The 15602-nt window shown below is 46.7% G+C and overlaps 1 protein-coding gene across 1 annotated transcript in view; it reads right to left on the bottom strand.

The window, feature by feature from the left end:
* The window catches only part of MREG (melanoregulin), a 78831-nt gene extending 64278 nt beyond the window's left edge, over positions 1-14553 (bottom strand). Inside the window, exon 1 of the mRNA XM_055398450.2 lies at positions 14315-14553. Within this exon, the coding sequence (XP_055254425.1) occupies positions 14315-14409 (95 nt within the window). The 5' untranslated portion in view covers positions 14410-14553. The remainder of the gene's footprint in view (positions 1-14314) is intronic.
* Positions 14554-15602: the final 1049 nt, after the last annotated feature.

Here is a 15602-nt window from a genome sequence, read left to right as displayed (position 1 = left end):
TGAGATGGCTGGATGGCATCACCGACTCGATGGACATGAGTTTGAGTGAACTCCGGGAGTTGGTGATGGACAGGGAGGCCTGGCGTGCTGTGATTCATAGGGTCGCAAAGAGTCGGACACGACTGAGCGACTGAACTGAACTGAACTATTGCTAAATAAGTCCATGTTTAATTCGAAACATTTTGAAATACTGGTCAGGGCACGAGTGAAGGAGGGCAAGGGCTTGAGAAATAGAGGTGGGAACAGCAAGCATGGGTTCCTGCAGCATCAGAGACTCAGTCATGGCTGCCCTATTGACCCCAGATGGGTGACACAGAGGTGGGAGGAGGGGAGTCAGTGCTGACCGCGTGAGGGTGATGCCTTTATGGAGGAGCCACGGCTGACCTGCACACCTGCAGGACACGCAGAGAACACTCAGGATCTGGGCTTAGGACCAAGGACAGCTCAGGAGACCTAGATGTGGGAGGAACGCTCATGCATCTCCATCACCGCAGAAGCCAGGGGACCAGAGGAAGCATCTGGGAACGAGGAGGAAGGAAAGGGAGGGAGTGAAGAAGGACCTCAGGGGAATGGAAAAGGAGACTACAGAGAGCAGGAGAGCCCAGGGAGTGAGAACGCCGGTCAAAAAGGAATTCTCCAGAGCAGGCGACACTGGACAGTGGCAGAGCGTGACGAGCATGAACTCCAACGTCTTTATGCCCAGACAATTGTGCGGCCAGTGATAAACCACACAGCACTTTACCCCAGGCCCTCCACACTCTATCCCTCCCTCTGTACAACCATCTGAGGTCTCAGGGGGGCAGGTGACAGTGACGCTATCCCACTAGGCAGATGGGGACGAGACTCCACAGTTGTTTGACTTCTCCCAGGACAGGATAGTCCCCACCCTCCAGCATAAGGTCCCTCATGCGGCATCTCTAAGCAGCCACAGTCAGAGTTCATAGAGCACGTCCGAGTGCCGTGATGGGATGGGTCCTCAAACACAGCAGCTCAGACACTGACTCCAGGTGTGAAGTGGTTCCCGATGTCCCTGGGAAGCAAATTCCCCTGGGACTTCTCCTCAAGGCATCCAAACCCCGGGGGCACAGTCTTCACCAGGACAGTACACATCCCTCGCAGATCCTAAACCTGAGTTACATTCCAGAAACTCAGTCTTTCATTTTTCCCCAAATCTGTTTCATTTGTTTGTCTCAACAAGTTGATAGGCTCCACTCCTTTCAGGTAGGGATGAAAAGTGAAAGTGTTTGTTGCTGGGCCGTGTCCAACTCTTTTCGAACTATGGACTGTAGCCCTCCAGGCTCCTCTGTCCTTGGGATTTCCCAGGCAAGAATACTGGAGCAGGTTGCCATTTCCTTCTCCAGGGGATCTTCCCAACCCAGAGATCAAACCTGGGTCTCCCACACTGCAGGCAGACTCTTCAGCATCTGAGTCACCGGGACGTACCCAGTATTTCTCCACAACCCACATCACCTGGTGGGGGCGGGCACAGAGAGGCTGCTTTATAAGTACTTTTAAAAGTTACAGAGCTGTGACCCCAAAGTACTAAAGAAAATCCCAGACACAACTCATTACAAGTTCGCTAATGCAGGAGGTTTAGATATTAGCCAGTATCCACTTGAATGGGTGTGTGCTCAATCGCTCAGTTGTATCCAACTCTCTGTGACCCCATGGACTCTAGCCCACAGGGCTCCTCTGTCAAATGGAATTTTCCAGACAAGAATACTGCAGTGGGTTGCCATTCCCTTCTCCAGGGGATCTTCCTGATCCAGGGATCGAACCTGAGTCTCTTGTGTCTGCTCTGGCAGGCAGATTCTTTACCACTGTGCCACCTGGGAAGGTGATAAACAGCATCTGACCTTGAATGATCTAGCCACTTTTGGCTTCACAAGCCACAATTTCTTGGCTTGTTTTGAGAAGATTATGACAGATGCCTTCTTGGCCAGTTGCTCATTGTTTAGTAGCTAAGTCACGTTCGTCTCTTTGCAACCCCATGGACTGTAGCCTGTCAGACTCCTCTGTCCATGGGATTTCCCAGACAAGAATACTGGAGCAGGCTGCCATTTTATTCTCCAGGGAATCTTCCCAACCAGGGATCAAATCTGCGTCTCCTGTATTGGCAGGTGGATTGTTTACCACTGAGCCACCAGGGAAGCCCCTTGGCCAGTCAGTCCTACCCTCTCACAGTCAATCAGTTAATCAATATCTCTCTGTCTTCTCTCTCTTCTCCCCACACCACAAGCATGCACGCATACACACACACACACACACACACACATGACTCCAGCCAATATCTAACAGTACCACCCATCCTTAACCTAAAATCCTGAAGGCAGCTCTGTAGGAAGGTCAACACTGGCTTGTTTGGATGTCCCCAGACAGGCAGTGCCTCCCCAGCATCCCCTAATTAGGAGCAGTGCTCCCCTGACAACCCGTGAGTCTCAGACTCTGCCTGCCTAGTCACTGATCCTCTCCCCAGGGGACAACATAAAACAGGGGAGAGAACCAAGGGCTTCTGCCCCAGGGTGAGCAATGACTCTCATCCGAGTGATGCCCTCAAGCTCGGGATCTGCGCGGCCGTCCTCCTCTGCAGAGCAGACCCCTACTCGGCTTGGCTGCCTCCCTCACCTGGACCTCGCTCCCACCACCTTCTTATCTATTCAAGTTACAAACCTGGTTTCTTTGAAGGCCTAGAGAGGTGGGGCGCACCACTAAATAAATCATTAAGTTAATAATTTCACCAAAACACCAATCAAGGTAAAAGTGAACAAGAACCTGTCAGACCAGCCTGGTTCCCAAGGTCCCTGCCCCCCATTCCTTTCGTCCTGCTCCACCACCCAGGCAAGGCAGCATCCACTTTGCTTTAAAACTTCGAACCCTTAGCGTGGAGAGTCCAGAGTGAAGAAAAACCTAAAGTTAACAACTAAAGCAGCAGCTTGGGAACCTCTGTGCACTCAAGCCTGTAAAGCACTGTGGAACCTTTGTGTAAAGAGAACTCCGTGCAAAGGCCCTGGGGTCTGGGACAGAGCCCAGGAGGACAGAAAGCAGGGAGAAGAGGGCACTGACCCGGAGCTTCGCTCTTCCTCCCTCCCTCCCCTGTAAAATGATCTCTGAAGGTTCTGAGGAAAGTGAGAGGGGCCGTTTCACCCCTGGCCGCCATCTGCTGATGATAAATATCTTATGAACTTCGGGCATCTGAGAGGTGACTCTGAAGTTACACACGAAGCGAAGCAAAGGCTGCTTTTTCTCCCAGAAGGTAAGATGAGCAAAGTCTCAGCTTCCACCCCCAACCCTATCTAGGGAGTGAGGACAAACCTCTCGGGATTCTTCTCTTCCAATACCAATAGGACTAAGGGAGACTCCAGGCTTAGAAACACCAGTGTTAATCCAATGATTGAACCCCAAGTCTAAACATCATCCCATGGATTCTGGCGATTTTCTCAGTGTTTAAAAGCCTGGTCTCATGACATCCTTCAACAGCAGAGGTATCTACCTTCTCAATATGTAAGAAGAAAAACTCCGGGTGCTTTTCTGGACCCCACTTGCTCCCTGACATGCTCTTACCCTTCATGCCTTCCCATCCCAAGGCTGAAACAGAGCCTCATGTCATCACGGGTTTTATTCACTGCTTTAAATGTTTTAAAGTCTTGAAGATGGTTCTGACAAGAAATCTGTGAAGTAGGCAGGGGAAGCATGATTTTTCTGTCTCCCAGATGAGGAAACACTGGGGCTCGGGAAGATTAGACTCAGCCCTTAGTCTCTGCCTTGTTTACACTAACTCCTGGTCTCACGGCTTTAAATGCCATCTTATTGAGGAAGATTCTCAAACCTGTAACTGAATCCCCAGCTGAGACCACGCTCTCAAGTCCCAGACTCCTGCACAGCCTGCCTTCTTCCCTTCTCCATGAGGATGCCTGGTCCACAGCTCAAGTTCAACATGCTGCACCAAGCCCCTGACCTTCCCTCCAAACCTCCCCACCAACAGTCTCTAGAAGATGGGAAAACTATCCTTCCTCAGGCCAAAACCCTTCAAGTCATCCTTGGTTCTCTCACCCCAACATCTAATCCAACAGAAAATTAAACAAATGCCCACCTATACCACTACCACTCCCCAGGTCAAAAAACCTCTGTCTTACAAAAGAATTCCTGCAATTTTTTTTTCACTGATTTACCTTTTTCCAGGTCTGGAAGATCCCATGGAGAAGGGAATGGCTACCCACTCTGGTATTCTTGCCTGGGAAATCCCATGGACAGAGGAGCCTGGAGGGCTACAGTCCATGGGGTCACAAAGAGTCCGTTGGACACAACTGAGCAACTAACACTTTCTTTCACTTTCACGTTTTTCAACCACTGCCTCTACCAATTATCTTCTTAACACAATTAAAGTGATCTTTTCCATATGTCAATCAATTCCTGACACCCCTCCCTCACAACCCTCCAGTGGCTCCCATCTGACATAGACTATAAGCCCAGGTCACACTGTGGTCTATAATCCCCACATAACATGCCAGCCACTCTGGTCTCTTTGCTGTTCCCTGCACCCACCATTCACGCTGCCATCTCCAGGCCCTTGCACTGGCTGATTCTTCTACCTTTAACAGTGCTCCCTCCCCACGCCACCCCCATATCCGAATGCCTTGCTCCCTCCCCTCCTTCATATCACTGCTTAAATACCCCCTCTTCAATGAGGCTTACTCTGACCAATCTGTTTAAAATTGCATGCATGCTCTCCTGCCCCGACTCTACATCAGTATTCATGGGGTCCACACCCCTGGGCTGGGGGAGGTGCAGAGGAGATGGTGGTTTCTGGAATCAACTCCCTGCAGATACCTAGTCACTCAGTCAGTGAAGTCACTCAGCCGTGTCCGACTCTTTGCGACCCCGTGGACTGTAGCCCACCAGGCTCCTCGGTCCATGGGATTTTCCAGGCATGAATACTGGAGTGGGTTGAATACTGGAGTGGGTTGCCATTTCCTTCTCCAGGGGATCTTCCCAACCCAGGGATCAAACCCGGGTCTCCCGCATTGTAGACAGATGCTTTACTGTCTGAGCCACCAGGGAAGATACCTAGGGATGACTGTGTTTGTTTACCTTCTGATTTATTTATCAATACTATGTTTACTGTTCATTGTGCTCCCCTAAAACCATAATAAAAGCCCCCTGAGGACAGGATCCGTATCTCTTTTGCTCAATGATATCTATAGAGTGCTTGGAACAGGACCTAACACTTAATGGATGCTCAATTTGTTGAATGAATAAATTGTGACTTCCCAACGTCACAGGGCTCTGAATGGCAGAAACGAGGCTGGAATCCCACTCTCCGGACTCACACACAAGCTCTTAACATCTTTGAGCTGTTTAAATTCATGAAGGTGGGGCTCAGAGTCTTCCAGAGGAAGCAGACAGTAAGCATATATATTCGTGTCTGGTGGTGATCCGCCTCTGAAGGAATAAGTGTCAGAGTGAGAGTGAAAAGTACATTTTGAAAGAGGGTGGTCAGGGAAGATCTTTCTGATAAAATAACTTTAAGCAGAGAGCTGAATCGAGGGAGGGAGTTTCCCGGCTAAGTGAAGAAAGAACATGCTAGGCAGGGAGGGCGCTAAGAGTGTATCTGAGGACCCAGGAGGAGGCCAATGTGGCTGAAAAATGAACAGTTTGCCCTTTTGTGCTGACTTTAAAATCTATACTGTGCGTAATAGCCCCAAACTGGAAACCACCCTAAAGTCCACCAACAGAAGAATGGGTGAACCAAAGGGAACACATCAGAAAATCCACTAACAGAAGAATGGGTGAATCAGTGGGAATACACCATAAAGCAGTGAGAACCACCGACTGCATGCCCCAGCTTGGGCCGAGCTCACAAAGTCGAGAACACACACAGTTTGATCCTACGTATGTAAAGTTTAAAAGCAGGCAAAACTAAAGTCCATTTTTAAGGTGTATACATAGGCAGAAAAGCTATCAAGAAAAGCAAGGAAATGACTATCACAAAAGTCTAGATATAATCAGGGGTGGGGGGGTGTGGGGTTGCCCACAGCTATCTCTTGCCTTGGGCAGTGGTTATAGGAGTATCCATCTCATAGTTGTTCTTTTATAAAAAAAGTTTTGTTTTTTTTTTTAATGTGGACCATTTTAAAAGTCGTTACTGAATTTGTTTCAATATTGCTTCTTTTTTATGGTTTTGTTTTTTTTTTGGTCACCAGGCACGTGGGATCTTAGCTCCCCAACTAGGGATTGAACCTGCATCCCCAGCATTGGAAGGCAAAGTCTTAACCACTCGATCACCAAGGAAGTCCCTGTAGTTGTGTTTTACACTGTACATGTGCTTGTATGTTTTCAGTCTTTGATATACAAATACAAGATTTTAAAAGTTAAGAAAAAAATAATGAGAGGCAATACAGCAAACTCTTAACTCCTTTACAGTACAATACAGGGGTTTTTAGATATACACAGTCTCAGCAAAATTATTTTCTAAAAAAAAAAGGACACCAAAGAACAGAGTGCAGGGCCTATTATTGGTGCAGAACAAATATGTACTATTTTTGTTCAGTTGCTCAGTTGTGTCGGACTCTTCACAACCCCATGGGCTGCAGCACGCCAGACTTCCCTGTCCTTCACTATCTCCCAGAGCTTGCTCAAACTCATGGCCATCCAGTCAGTGATGCCATCTAACCATCTCATCCTCTTTCAACACGTTCTCCTCCTCCCTTCAATCTTTCCCAGCATGAGGGTCTTTTCCAATGAGTCAGTTCTTCGCATCAGATGGCCAAAGTATTGGAGTTTCAGCCTCAGCATCAGTCCTTCCAATGACTCAGTTCAGTCAGTTCAGTTCAGTCGCTCAGTCGTGTCCGACTCTCCGCAACCCCATGAATCACAGCACGCCAGGCCTCCCTGTCCATCACCAACTCCCAGAGTTCACTCAAACTTATGTCCACAGAGTCGGTGATGCCATCCAGCCATCTCATTCTCGGTCGTCCCCTTCTCCTCCCACCCCCAACCTTTCCCAATGACTATTCAGGACTAATTTCCTTTAGGATTGACTGGTTTGATCTCCTTGCACTCCAAGGGACTCTCAAGAGTCTTCTCTAACACCATCGTTAAAAAGCATCGATTCTTTGGTGCTCAGCTTTGTTCATAGTCCAACTCTCACATGCATACATGACCAATGGAAAAACCATAGCTTTGACTAGACGGGTCTTTGTCGGCAAAATAAGGTCTCTGCTTTTTGATATGCTGTCGAGGTTAGTCATAGCTTCCAAGGAGCAAGCATCTTTTAATTTCATGGCTGAGGTCACCATCTGCCGTCAGCTATAAGTATACATATAACCCCTCCCTCTTGGACCTCCCTCCCATGCTTTCCCCATCTCACCCCCTAGGTCATCACAGAGCAACAAGCTGAGCTCCCTGTGCTATACAGCAGTTCCCACCTGCTATCTACTTTACACAGGGCAGTGTCTGTATGTCAACCCCAATCTCCCAGATCATGCCACCTTTCCCTTCTCCCACCGTGTCCACACATCTGCTTACTGTGTCGACGTCTCTATCCCTGCTCTGCAAATAGATTCATCTGTTCCATTTTGCTAGACTCTACATATATGCCTTAATATACAGCTATCAAATTTGTGGCAAATTGTCGCAGCAGTCCTGGAACCTAACAACAGCTACCCCACCGGTTTCTTTTAGTTAGCAACATGAAATCTTGGGTCAAAACGTCATGCGCTATTTTACAGACAAATAAACAATGATCCAGCCATTCCAAAATGATCCATTTGCATCACTGTCCTGTCCTCAGCGCATATGAATATTTTGTTGCCATTGTGATCATTACTTACTCTACTTGAGAAAAATAGCTCAGAGAAGAATGACTTTCAGAACTTTAACTTTACACAGATGATGGACAAGATGAACATTACATGATTCATTCCTAAACCTGGGATGAAGGTGAGGAAACAGACTGAATGAAACCTTTGGCTTTTTTCAGACAGAGGCCTGGTGTCAAGCCCACATCAGGCTCTGGATCATTTCTCCAAGCCTAGACTTGTTCTAAGCTTCCTGGTGTTAGAAATGCCTACTCACATATTTGCTGGTGAAGCCAACCTTGGCAGCTGGATCACAGTCATGATTCGCACATCGTAGGCCTTCAGGCTCCTTCCCAGGACTACACACAGTCTTGCTGCCCCTGTATTCCATGTCAAACAGAATTTCAGCGGACATAAGACCACAGAAAGAAGACAGTCTGCATCAAGCCTGGAACAGCTCTTCAAGGCTGCACCTTAAAGTCAGATGCCTTCCCTGGACAGAAGAAGAAACTAAGGTCCAAGGAAGTCACAAGACTTCCCCAAAGTCCCACAGACAATTAATGGTTGGGAGAAGGACTCAGGCTCCTTAACTCCCCCTGGGCTTGGCTCTCAAGGTCAGGTGGCCCCTGCATCCAGGTAGAAGAATTAAACTAAGGAAGGACATAGAAGAAAGGCGAAGAGGAGAAAAGAGTCACAATGGGCAGGAGCTAAAGCTAGTGACACCTACCAGTGTCTAGGACATAAACACTATCAGTTAAATTTGGAAACCGCTTGGGAGCTTTCTGAATTTTCTGCAATGAAGGGAATAAACTCTGAAGTCAGACATGAATTCAAATTCTGACTCTCCAACTTAACAATTGTGACTGTGAACTAATTATTTAAACACTCTAAGCCCTGAGTTCCTTACCTATAAAATGGGGAATAAATAACACCTATTTTATCTGGTCACTATGGCTGTTCAGTGGCTAAGTCATTTGTGTCTGACTCTTTCAGTTCAGTTCAGTCGCTCAGTCGTGTCTGACTCTTTGCGACCCCATGAATCACAGCATCTTTGGGACCTCATTAACTAATTAACTGCAGCATACCAGGCTTCCCTGTCCACTATCTCCCAGAGTTTGCTCAAACTCAAGTCTGTTGAGTCAGTGATGCCATCCAACCATCCCACCCTGTCGCCCCCTTCTCCTCCTGTCCTCAATCTTTCCCAGCATCAGGGTCTTTTCCAATGAGTCAGCTCTCCACACCAGGTGGCCAAAGTACTAGAGCTTCCCTTCCAGCATCAGGACTTCCAATGAATATTCAGGGTTGATTTCAATCTTTAGGATTGACTGTTTGATCTCCTCTGCTGTTCAAGGGACTCTCAAAGAGTCTTCTCCAGTACCACAGTTCAAAAGCAACAATTCTTCAGTGTTCAGCCTTCTTTATGGTCCAACTCTCACATCCACGGATGACTACTGGAAAAAAACTGGAGTCTGCTCAAATTAATGTCCACTGAGTCAGTGATGCTGTCTAACCATCTCATCTTTTGCCACCCCTTTCTCCTTTTGCCTTCAATCTTTCCCACAGTGACAATGACAGAATGCATGGCTTTTAATCTTTCCCATAGCGACAAATGACAGAATGCCTGTAGAAAACCTTATACAATAGCACAATATAGTATGCGCCATTTATATAAGCTTAAGAATGCTAAACACAGACTCAGTGTAGAGGTTACTTACACAGGGCAAGGACAATGCAATCATGGCTGGATACACAGTGGCGTTCCATTCTACTGTTAATTTTTTTTTAAGGTGGGTGCTGGTATGTGGGTATATGTTCTGTTATTCTTTATAGCATTTTGTTCCAAATATATTTTTAAAAATTTACACATAGGAAGAAATTCATAAATTAACAGCTATTATAATTTTTATTAATCAAAAAGTATTTATTCAGTTCTGACTCCACGTGGAGGACTGTGCTGGAGACAACAGGGGATGCTCAAGTAGTAAGATTCATTCACCCCCCCCAATCTAGATTAGAATCTATAGTCTGACAGGGGTCACAGCCCCCAACTTACAAGTGAAATAATACCAGGGAGAGTGCAGTAAGGGACTTGAGGGGTAAAAACACAAAAAAGAGACACCGTAACCATCTGGGGAGACTTTCTAAGACTTCATCATATAGGCGACAGCTGAAATGGACCTTAAAAACCAAGTAGAATCTTCAGCAGTAGAGCAAACAAAAAGATGTCTAGCTAACAATTATGCCATTGACAGCAACACCAGAAGGGAAACCAGCATGATTAGATGGATCACAGGCAAAGATGAGAGAATGCGAAATCAGAGGCCAGAGAACGAGGAAACAGGAGATCAGGCCCGGATGGTCAGCACAGGGGCACTCCATGTACACCGAGAGAAGAACAGCAGATTTCTTTCTCTTGTAACTTTCAAGAGCAGAGTTTTCATGTAATCATGCAGGGGAAGGAACCAGATCTCACGATGAGTGGGAGGTGAAGAAGGAGGTGGGGGTACAACTGACTGCACTTTAAAGACATCTGCGTCCGACACAAGTGAAAGCAGAGGATGCCAGCTAAAGAAAACAGCAACATGGGGATGAATTTACAGTCAGGGGAGGCCCCAGCATACTGCAAGAGAAAGGACAAAGAAAGAACTCATCAGACAGAGAAAAGTACAGATGCAAGCCAGACAACTGACAGCCATTCCCTTTAGGTACAAAATTCCCGAAAAAGCAAACAAAGCAAGATCAAAAACACAGGGACTTTCCTGGTGGTCCAGTGGTTAAAAATCTGCCTTGTAAGGTGGGAGACACCAGTTGGGTTCCTGGTCAGGGAACTGGAATTCCACATGGCGCAGGGCAGCAAAACCCATGCGCTGCCACAGCTCCCAAGTCTGTGTGCCACGACTAAGACTCAATGCAGCCAAAGAAATAAATAATATTTTTAAAAAACCGCAAGCGGCAATGTCAGACTGGCATAGGAACTGAGATTAAAAACTAGTTTGGCTGAACTAATGAGAAACCCTGGTCTGTCTTGGAAAAGGACTGCAGGCGACCACAACCACACATACAAATAACAAATGTCTTCCTTCCGATCATATCTCTTCCAGCACTATTGCCTTGGGGTATGAAATAAAGCTTGATAATCATTGTTTCGTGATGGAATAAAGGATCAGTTGAGGGCAGGCAGTGTCTGTATAAAGTCTTTTTTTATAAATGAAAAAAATGACATGAAGAATGAAGTTCTTAATAAAATATTAAGACCATCTGGCCATATGACTTCATCACGTCAAGCTTTCAAACCAGTCACTTTGGAAAACAGCCTGGCAGCAACTCAGAAAGTTAAATGTAGAACTGACCTAGCAATTCCACTTCTAGGTATATACACAAGAGAATCAAAAACATATGCCCACACAAAAATTTGTATACTAATGTTCACAGAAGCATTATTTTAAAAGCCAAAAAGTGGAAATCACCCAAATATCTATCAATTGATAAATAAAATGTAAAACATCTATACACTGGAATATTACCCAACGATAAAAAGAGTTAAGTGCTGATAAAACTACAACATAGATGAAACTTGAAAACATTATGCCAAGTAAAAGAAGTCAGATGCAAAAGGCCACATATTGAAGGATTCCGTTTATACAAAATGTCCAGAATAAGTAAATCTCTAAAGACAAAACGTAGATTAGTGGTTGACTGTGGGCCTGGGGGATGGCAGGGAGTGGGCAGGGAGGGGAGGGCAGCAAGTGACTGCCAGTGAGTATAGTGCTTCTTTGTGGAGTGATGAAAAATGTCTGGAGTTGAGTGTTGATGACTGCACAGCTCTGTGAATGTATTAAAAAGCACTGAATTTCACATTTAAAAAAGATTTCAATCTAGACCTTCTAATGACTTGGGCAGATGACACCACCCTTATGGCAGAAAGTGAAGAGGAACTCAAAGGCCTCTTGATGAAAAGTGAAAAATTTGGCTTGAAGCTCAACATTCAGAAAACGAAGATCATGGCATCTGGTCCCATCACTTCATGGGAAATAGATGGAAAAACAGTGGAAACAGTGTCAGACTTTATTTTCTTGGGCTCCAAAATCACTGCAGATGCTGATTGCAGCCATGAAATTAAAAGACGCTTACTCCTTGGAAGGAAAGTTATGACCAACCTTGATAGTATATTAAAAAGCAGAGACATTACTTTGCCAACAAAGGTCCATCTAGTCAAGGCTATGGTTTTTCCCGTGGTCATGTATGGATGTGAGAGTTGGACTGTGAAGAAAGCTGATCACCGAAGAATTGATGCTTTTAAACTGTGGTGCTGAAGAAGACTCTTGAGAGTCCCTTGGACTGCAAGGAGATCCAACCAGTCCATTCTAAAGGAGATCAATCCAGGGTGTTCATTGGAAGGACTGATGCTAAAGCTGAAACTGCAATATTTTGGCCACCTCATGCGACGAGTTGACTCACTGGAAAAGACTCTGATGCTGGGAGGGATTGGGGGCGGGAGGAGAAGAGTATGACAGAGAATGAGATGGCTGGATGGCATCACCGACTCGATGGACATGAGTTTGAGTGAGCTCTGGGAGTTGGTGATGGACAGGGAGGCCTGGCGTGCTGTGATTCACGGGGTCGCAAAGAGTCGGACACGACTGAGCGACTGAACTGAACTGAATAACTTGGGCAGGAAACAACATGCAGGAGGTATCTATACACTGCAACCCTCTGAGGTACATACTATTATCATTCCCATTTTACAGATGAGGAAATTAAAGCACAAAAAAAGTTTCATAACTTGTGCCAGGTCACCCAGGCTCGAATTTAACCCCAGGCAATCTGGCTCTCGAGCACTATGCTATTCTGTCCCAACTGACTCTAAAGTCTTAAAATCACTTGCAAATTCGCTGACTTACAAGGTAAACCAAGGCAGGAGAGGGTTGAGATTTTTTAAAACAACCAAAACCACTAACTTAAATAGCAGTTCCCAAAGAATATTGGAAAGACCCAAGGCTCTGAGAGTGAGACCAAGCTGAAGGCTGTTATTTCATGTTACTATGAATATTGACAAATTGATATAATCCAAGCCTGAAATTCCAGATTGCTATCCACTATTTTAAGACTAGGGGTAGATTACTGGGTTTCTCCCTGCCCACAACAATCTAATAATCAAAGTGGGAACACCATTGCAGGAGCAAACAAACACACTGTGCATGGTGTGTATATTATACACAGAAAACAAACAGGACATACATGTTTACCTATATACATGCTCCCTAAACCATGATGAGCAGAGCAAGTTCTAAACCCTATGTCACAAGAGAGAAAAATGAATAAGGATGAAAAAATCAAAGAAGACTGTTTGAGGGGGACTTGAAAACTAGCATTTAAGAAGGGGCAGGAAGAATAAAGGTCACCACTTGAAACAAGCTTGGAGGGAATAAGCAGCTTAGATTGTTCCTAGAGCAGTAAGGATGCCTGTCTGATTAAATCAGAGTGCGCAGTGTGTAATATACCAGAAAACAGGAGTGGATAGGAGGGAAGGGGTTATATAAGGCCTCAAAAGTCAAGGGGAGTGTTTGGACTTGATAGAGTAAGAAAAGGTAAAGATAAAAGTAGGAAAAAAGATAAAAAGATAAAGTAAGAAAAGTAAATTGTGTTTTTAAAAAGTTGGGAAAGCTTTATCATGTTAGTTGCATATTTCATAAGAAACACTGGCTTCCATGTTTTCGCCTAGGCAACCCTGGAATTTTGCCTCATCTACTATTTCCTAACTTCACTTTAAATATTTCGTTTGTACCCTACCTGCCCCCAAGTCATGCCGAAAGGAAACCTTAATTTCATCAGAGTCAAGATATAAAATAATTGCTTACAATCACAGCCCTGAACAAAGCCGTGTTGTATGGTCCCTTCACAAAGGCACTTAGCACATTGCTGCTGCTGCTGCTGCTGCTAAGTCACTTCAGTCGTGTCCTAATTTCCTCACACTTAATAGCTTAATCTGTCATGAATCAACGTTCCAGTGTCCCTTGAGAAAAATATGTACTTTTTTTTAATGTGAAAAATATTTCCTTGCTCTCCGTCTCTGTAAATGTCTTCTCTTCCTAATAAAATTGAATGATAACGTATCCAACTGTTTCCTGGGTGAAAGAAATTCACAGTCGCCCATTTCACTGAAATATGCCTAGGAAACAGACAATCACAGTTGTATTTAATAGGACCCCTGTGCAAACTTCTCTCCGATAGTTCTCTGCCCGGGAAACTGCACCCGAGTTCCTGCCGTTTCCCACACGCATCTTCTTGGGTCTCAGGCGCCTCCAAGGATTTGTGCATTCTGGCAAAAACTTAACCCAAGGAACAACTCCCAAGGAGCAGGATCTTCTTTATGGAACCAAGGGGCTTAGTCTGTGCCTCCATGTGAGCTTAAAACAAGCGCACCTCCTCAGCTCAGAGGAGCACACGGGTACCCCGAGTCCGTGGTGCCCGGCGGCGGCCAGGGAGCCCCAGATTACGGCCGGGGCGCGCGCACCCACCTGACCAGAGGCTCCTTCTCCGGCACGGCGGGCTCCTCCAGGCACTTGCAGGGGCAGCAGCAGCACGCGGTCCTCAGCCAGTCCCTCAGCCCCATGGAGAGCGAGGTGCCCCGCCGGCGCCGGGCCACTCGGGGGGAGCCGCGGCGGCGAGCGAGCGCGGCTGGGGCGCGGCCACCCGACCGGCGTCCAGGTGCGGGGACAGCGGCGGCCGGGGCGTCGCGGGCCGGCCCGTGCGCATCCCGCCGCGGCCGCGGACGCGGGCGAGGCGGGCGGCGCCTCCGCTGCCCCGGAGCTGCGGAGCCGCGCGCTTCCCTCCACTTGGGTTTTGTTTGGGGCGCGGGTTTCGTCGGGGCTTTTCTTCTCGCTCTTTAATTCCCCGGGCGCAAATTGGGGCGCATGCGTCCCCGAGACGCTCCGCTGCTGCCCTCTAAGGAGGAAGCCGGGACTCCAGCCGCCAGATGGCAGAATCCGAGGGCGCAGCTGGGCATGGGGCCGGGGGGAGGAGGAGCCCGCCCCCGAGTCACAGAGCACGAGGTTGGGCTGGATCTATTCATACGTTTTATTGGCTTCGCTCCCCGAGGAAATAAAAGGTCCTCCTTCCCACCCCCACCCCTTGCCTTCAAAGCAGAGGTTAGGGCGTATTTTTAGCGTGTCAGCGCTACACAGGGTGAAAGTTAGCAAAAATGGATTCATGCATTATAGAAGTGAGCTTTTTAAGTACTACGTTCACAACGAATTTTAAAAAATTGTTTTCAAGTCTCCCACACCTTGAATAATTTTCTCAAAAAAAGGCAACCTCTGTCAGCTTTTTGACTTCCCCAGTGGCTCAGTGGTAAAGAATCCGTCTGCCAGTGCAGGAGAGGCTGGAGGGGCAGGTTGGATTCCTGAGTCAGGAAGATCCCCTGGAGGAAGAAATGGCAACCCACTCCAGGATTCTTGCCGGGAAATCCCATGCACGGGGGACCTGGGGGGGCTACAGTCCATGGGGTCTCAAAGAGTTGGCTGCGACTGAATTTTTTACTATTTTCCAGATATTAAACACACACACACACATATACACTTAATGCTATGTAAATGTGTAAGTATAGGCACCCATAGCCTTTCCCCTTTATACTCAATGCCATACTCCACACATTTCTGTCCCTGGCTTTTTTCACTCCGTTTACAACGTAGACTGTCCCACCAGCACATGAAGAACTTCTTCTCTATGATCTTTAACAGTTGCATTCATGTAGTTGATACCCTTATGTTTTTTTTAACCATATCCCAATAGATGAATAACAAGTTC

The sequence above is a fragment of the Moschus berezovskii genome, chromosome 2 (genome assembly GCF_049115385.1).
Source record: "Moschus berezovskii isolate FMDL1 chromosome 2, NW_MosBer_1.0, whole genome shotgun sequence".
Lineage (NCBI taxonomy): Eukaryota > Metazoa > Chordata > Mammalia > Artiodactyla > Moschidae > Moschus > Moschus berezovskii.
The sequence above is the reverse complement of the archived record's forward strand: the minus strand, read 5'-3'. Positions and strand labels throughout refer to the sequence as shown.